The following is a 5,363-nucleotide window of genomic DNA, read 5'->3' on the forward strand; positions in this document are numbered from 1 at the left end:
CGGTCCTCCTCAAAGAATACTCTTTCACTCCCCTTACCCTCTCAGTTTGTTTATAACAGTGGTCATTATTTCTCTTCCTATGAATGTGTATTTATAGCTCATAGCTACACTATGTAATGCACTATGATTTCACATTTTTCATAATACAAAAAAACTCCCCTTAGGTTAATAAGGGCTTTTTCCTTTCATTTTCGAGTCAAAATTATTTGTCTGAAGTATAAATATTTGTTTACTTTTATTTTTTTGGAATAAATTTGGCATATAAGTTTTAAGATGTAGTGTGTTACTTAGATACATTTATATATTGTAATACGATTGCCATTATAATATCTTACAAAGTTCAGATTTACTGCTTTAAGAGAAGGAGACTAGTGCACAATGTCAATCTCACATTCTTTTTTCCCTGAATCAAACTTTGAAAATCCAGACAGACTAGATTGAGATAGCCTCACTTTTGAGGACTGTTCCAAAGTAAAAATTTGTTCTATAAAAGTAGATTTGGGAAGCATTTATAATAATTTAAGAGTTAAGTATTACCCTAGAAATGTGGATTCAGTGAACTGGGGAAAAAAGGAAAATTGGAGTAATCGGTGTTTGCTGAGATGGGACTCTGTGACTTAAATTCCCAAGGTTGTCCTGGGAATGATAGGGAGACAATCAAATGTCCATAGAAGTTTGGAGATCTATGGGCAAAGAGACCTTCTGGAGGCACTCTTAAAAATTTTCAAAATCCTGTGACATAACCCATATAGTGGTCATCAGAAGTGCAAAAGTAGAATCCTTCAATTTTCCTTCAGCTAGGTACTGGGATATAGCAGTAATGAAAATACTTGTTTTTCCATCTTCTTAAATATCCTAGAGCAGGAGGTCAGAAGAATTTACTCATAAATTAGCAAAGAAATAAAGAGCAAGAGAGACTGAGCCTTATAAACTTGACAAGTAGAGGATTCAGCTGAAACATGCTTTCACGTTTACCCTGGGGACCAGACATGAATGCAGAAACCAAAACTGATGGTGGTATGAAGAGATAACAAGAAGCTCAGAGGATCAAACATTTAGAATGTTTGCCTCTTAATGGGCAGCTGTCTTCAGTGGCTTTTCAGGCAAGTACCTACACAGCCAAAATTGTGTAGATGTAGCAAGAAAGAATAGAGTGGGAGTGGGTGAAACCTAAACTGATGGGGTTTCAATTTGGAACAACCAAGGAAATCTTGAAATATCTCGATTGTAAATCATGAAATGTCTGATTATATGGGACGAGCTAGGTTAGATTGTATGGAGCTTACATATAGAAACTAAGTAGTTATAATTTTGTATTCATGAGTTAGGGCATTGGAGTTACCACACCTGCATTCCTACTGCTTTTCTGAATATGCTCAACATACTGATTTTCCATGTAAATTCAGCTTTCGATAGATGTTGAGGCTGGATCATAGCTGCAAACTGACAGTTGCCTTCTAGGAATTTAGATGTGACCTCAGAGCATCAGAAGAAGTGGTGGAAGGGGGAAATTTTGTTTTACTTGATAAGGTCCTTTTTGGATAAGAAGTTAGTCATTCAAATCATGGCAATATTCCATTTTCTATGAAGATGGCAAACCTGGTGTTTTGATAACTGATATATCCCAGTAGGTAGAGCAGTGCTTCCATAAGGCAGGCTCTCAATAGATCTATGTTGAATAAATAACTGGACAGTCATCCTTTCATTATGTCACATTAAGATCATGTAGTTCTACCTGCATTCCACAACTTCAGGTTTTGCAATAATGAGAAGAAAAAAATATTTTAGATAAGCTCTATCCACTGTTCAACAAGCATAACTTTCATCATGTCTGCATATAATCTGATAGTATCCCCATTGCTGAGCCTCTTCCTCACCTCTCAGGACGCTGGCTAGAGAAGTCTAGCTTAGCTCACTGACAATAATCATTTCAGACCCCAAATGAGGTTTGACTGCTTGTCTGGAACTTCATGTTATGGCATCTTTATGCTTGTACATCTGGGAATAAATAAATATGAAGATGACTACTCTTGAAAATTGGCATTCCATCTTGAATTATTCAACAGCATAAGAACTTCAACTTGGAAATACAATATTCACTTTTACTTTGCACATTTACTTCCTCACTACATCTCTTTTAACTACAGTGTCCCTCAAAATGCCATTGGAACCGATTCCTCAAAATTCACTTGCTGCAACTCTGACACTCATGGTTGTAAGTGATTTCATTGGTTGAAGGTTCACATACTCTTAAACCCTTTTGGCTTAACTGAAGCGCTCATGCTCCAAGCTGTTAATGTGGGCCGGCTCTTAATGTTTAATAGAGTTATCCTTTCTATTTGTAACAACTAATTTGTTATTTTTCTTCCTATTTTTCTCAGCCTGATCATTTTTCCATTCTATTTTTGCAGCTTTATTGTCAAACACAAAATCCCTGACTTTCTCAAGTGACAACACATTAGGTTTATTCCATTATATCCAACTTTCTGAAATGGAGTCTGTGTTTGTACATTCTATCTATTGCCCCAATAGAATGTACATTCACACTTAGCATTATACCCTAATCAGATGCCACGGATATTAGCCTTCTGAATAGTTTCTTTTTTCCTTCCTTCCTTCCTTCCTTCCTTCCTTCCTTCCTTCCCTCCCTCCCTCCCTCTCTCCCTCCCTCTCTCTTTCTTTCTTTCATTTCTTCCTTCTTTCTCTTTCTTTCCTCCCCCACCCTTTTTAAAAATTAAAGTATAGTTATCAACAAAATAGAAACAGACTCACCGACATAGAGAACAGACTTGTAGATGTCAGTCTGACAATTTAAAAACTTTTTTTTCAGTTTTATTGAGATACAATTTTTGCTTTTCTATTGAGGGCTGATAATCCCTGATGAAGACACAATCCATGATCTGGGCAAAACACTGTGTTGTTTCTTGAATTAATTCAAAATTTGATTTTTATTTTTGTCATTTCGAATTATGATTTGATACAGTTTACATCTTCCTGTATATTTTCTCCCTTACAAATTGCTGCCTAAATTAATTGCATTATGATACATTTTAATATTTTACATACAGTTTGTACATTTTCTCTGTTTAATTTCACTTGGAAATTTTTTATGAGTTTAAATCATTAAGCTGAAGTAAATATAATTTGTTTCAAAGTTTTTGTGATTTTTTTTCCTTCAGAATTTTTCTTAAGACAGTTATTACTTCCTTATTCCTTAGGCTGTAAATAAAAGGATTTAGTAAAGGAACTACTTCTGTAAACAAAATAGCAGCTGTTATATCTTTATCCCCTTCTTCAAGCAAATTTGGTCTAATATACATGAAAATAAGAGATCCATAGAATAATGAGACTGACAGAATGTGGGATGCACAGGTGGAAAAGGCTTTGATCCTTCCCTCTTTGGATTTCATTCTGAAAATAGTAAAGAGAATATAGAGATAAGATATTAAGACACTACCTATTGTAGAGACTTGAATTGAGCCTGCAAAGATAAGTAGTACCAGTTCATTGACATAAGGGTCAACACAAGAGAGCCTGTACAAAGGAAGAATATCACAGTAAAAGTGGTTGATGTGATTAGAGCCACAGAAAGTTAACCTAAACAGAAGCCCGACATGAATCATGGAATGCAGGTTTCCAGCTATGTGGGCTGCTGTGGTCATCTGAACACAGAGTTTCTTTGACATCATGGTGTGGTACTGCAGTGGGTTGCAGATGGCCACATAGCGATCATAGGCCATTGCTGCCAGAAGAAAGCAGTCTGCTGTTTCAACAGTGCAAAAAAAATAAAATTGTGCCATGCATTCATAGAGGGAAACCATTCTGTTTTCAGAAAATAAGTTCCCTAACATGTTAGGAGTAATGGCAGAGGCACAGCAAGAATCCACAAGAGCGAGGTTGCCCAGAAAGATGTACATTGGAGTGTGCAGACGATGCTCTTTTGCAATTATTATCATCAGGCCAAGGTTCCCCACCATGGTGATCAGATAGATGGCAAAGAATACCACAAACAGAAGGGTCTTCAGCTCTGGGTGATCAGTAAATCCCATGAGGATAAACTCATTGTTTATGGTCTGATTTCCTTTAGCCATTCCTGACTTCTCTGTTGAGACAAGAATCGTAGAGAAGTGAGGTACTAATTTATAATACATCCAATTCAACTCTGAGCTCTCCCTGGCCCAAAAGGACAAGGAGCATCCTCAATAATGCTTTCACAAGTCACATGGATTTTGGTGCATGCCCATTTCCAGGGGAACATCAATCTCCAAGAGCTCTTACCTTTTAAGCTAGTTATTTAACATTTTCCCAGCATATTGTCAAGAAAAACATTTGATAAGATGCATAAAGATGGCTTTTGAGGTCTTGAAGGGAATATTCAGTGCAGAAGGACTTAATCTGTGCACCGATAGGTGTCAGCAATTTGTGTAAGTATTCCCAAATAATTTCAATGACTGTGTCTGTACAGATTAACAGTGTTGTTTGAAAGACTATTTTTGTGCACCCATGCACATAGAAGCATTATTCAAGATAGCTAGAAGTGGAAGCAACTCAACTTTCCTCTGATGGATGAATGAATGATCAAAATGTGGTATAGACATTTTGATGGAATATTAATCATCTTTAAAAGGGGAATAAAATTCTCACACATGTTAAAATATGGATGAAACAATGATGTGCTAAGTGAAATAAAATAGACACAGAAGGACAAATATTGTTATTCCACTTAACATATTAAAGTAGTCAAACTCATACAGATAGAAAGTAAAATGTGGTTGTCCAGGAAGGAAGGAATGGAGAGTATTATTTAATGGGTACAGAATTTCGGTTTGGGAAGATGAAAAGTTCCTGGAGTTGGGTAGTGTTGGTTATACAACAATATAAATTTACCTAATGCCAGTGTACTGTATATACTTAAATATAGTTAGAACGATAAATTTTATGTTACGTATTTTTCTACTGTAAAAAATTTCAAGACTATTATCATGGTATTTATATCCTTTATGCATGCAATATAAAAGTGCCTATATCTGCATGTGCATAAAGAAATCTAAAGAAATTTAAATGCTATCAAAAGAAACTGAAGCATTCCTGAGAGTTAAAATTTGATAAATTCAATTTATAACTCTGTCAAAAACATCATGAGTAACATCAAATATCACAGTTAATATGACATAATTTCTATAGTTTTATTCTATAAAGAACTTCTACAATCAGTAAGAATATCCCGGAAAAATAAAGAACAGGAACAGAAAAATCTCAAAAATAATACAATTTTTTAAACAAATTAAAATGTTTGACTTCATTGATAATCAGAGAAACATAGTTTGAAGTGGTGAGGAAGGCATATTTATTTTGCTTACCAA

At 35.2% G+C, this 5,363-nt stretch overlaps 1 protein-coding gene across 1 annotated transcript; it reads right to left on the reverse strand.

Moving 5' to 3' along the window:
* Positions 1-3,149: 3,149 nt before the first annotated feature.
* Positions 3,150-4,091, reverse strand: LOC106505821 (olfactory receptor 5K1-like). Its single transcript, XM_021081460.2, has one exon. The coding sequence runs from the start codon at positions 4,089-4,091 to the stop codon at positions 3,150-3,152; it is 942 nt and encodes a 313-aa protein (XP_020937119.2).
* Between the last annotated feature and the right edge of the window lie 1,272 nt (positions 4,092-5,363).

Source organism: Sus scrofa, chromosome 13 (genome assembly GCF_054392235.1).
Source record: "Sus scrofa isolate SSC_HxYL_T2T_F1_AM1 chromosome 13, Sscrofa_HxYL_maternal_Yorkshire_Landrace_v2.0, whole genome shotgun sequence".
Lineage (NCBI taxonomy): Eukaryota > Metazoa > Chordata > Mammalia > Artiodactyla > Suidae > Sus > Sus scrofa.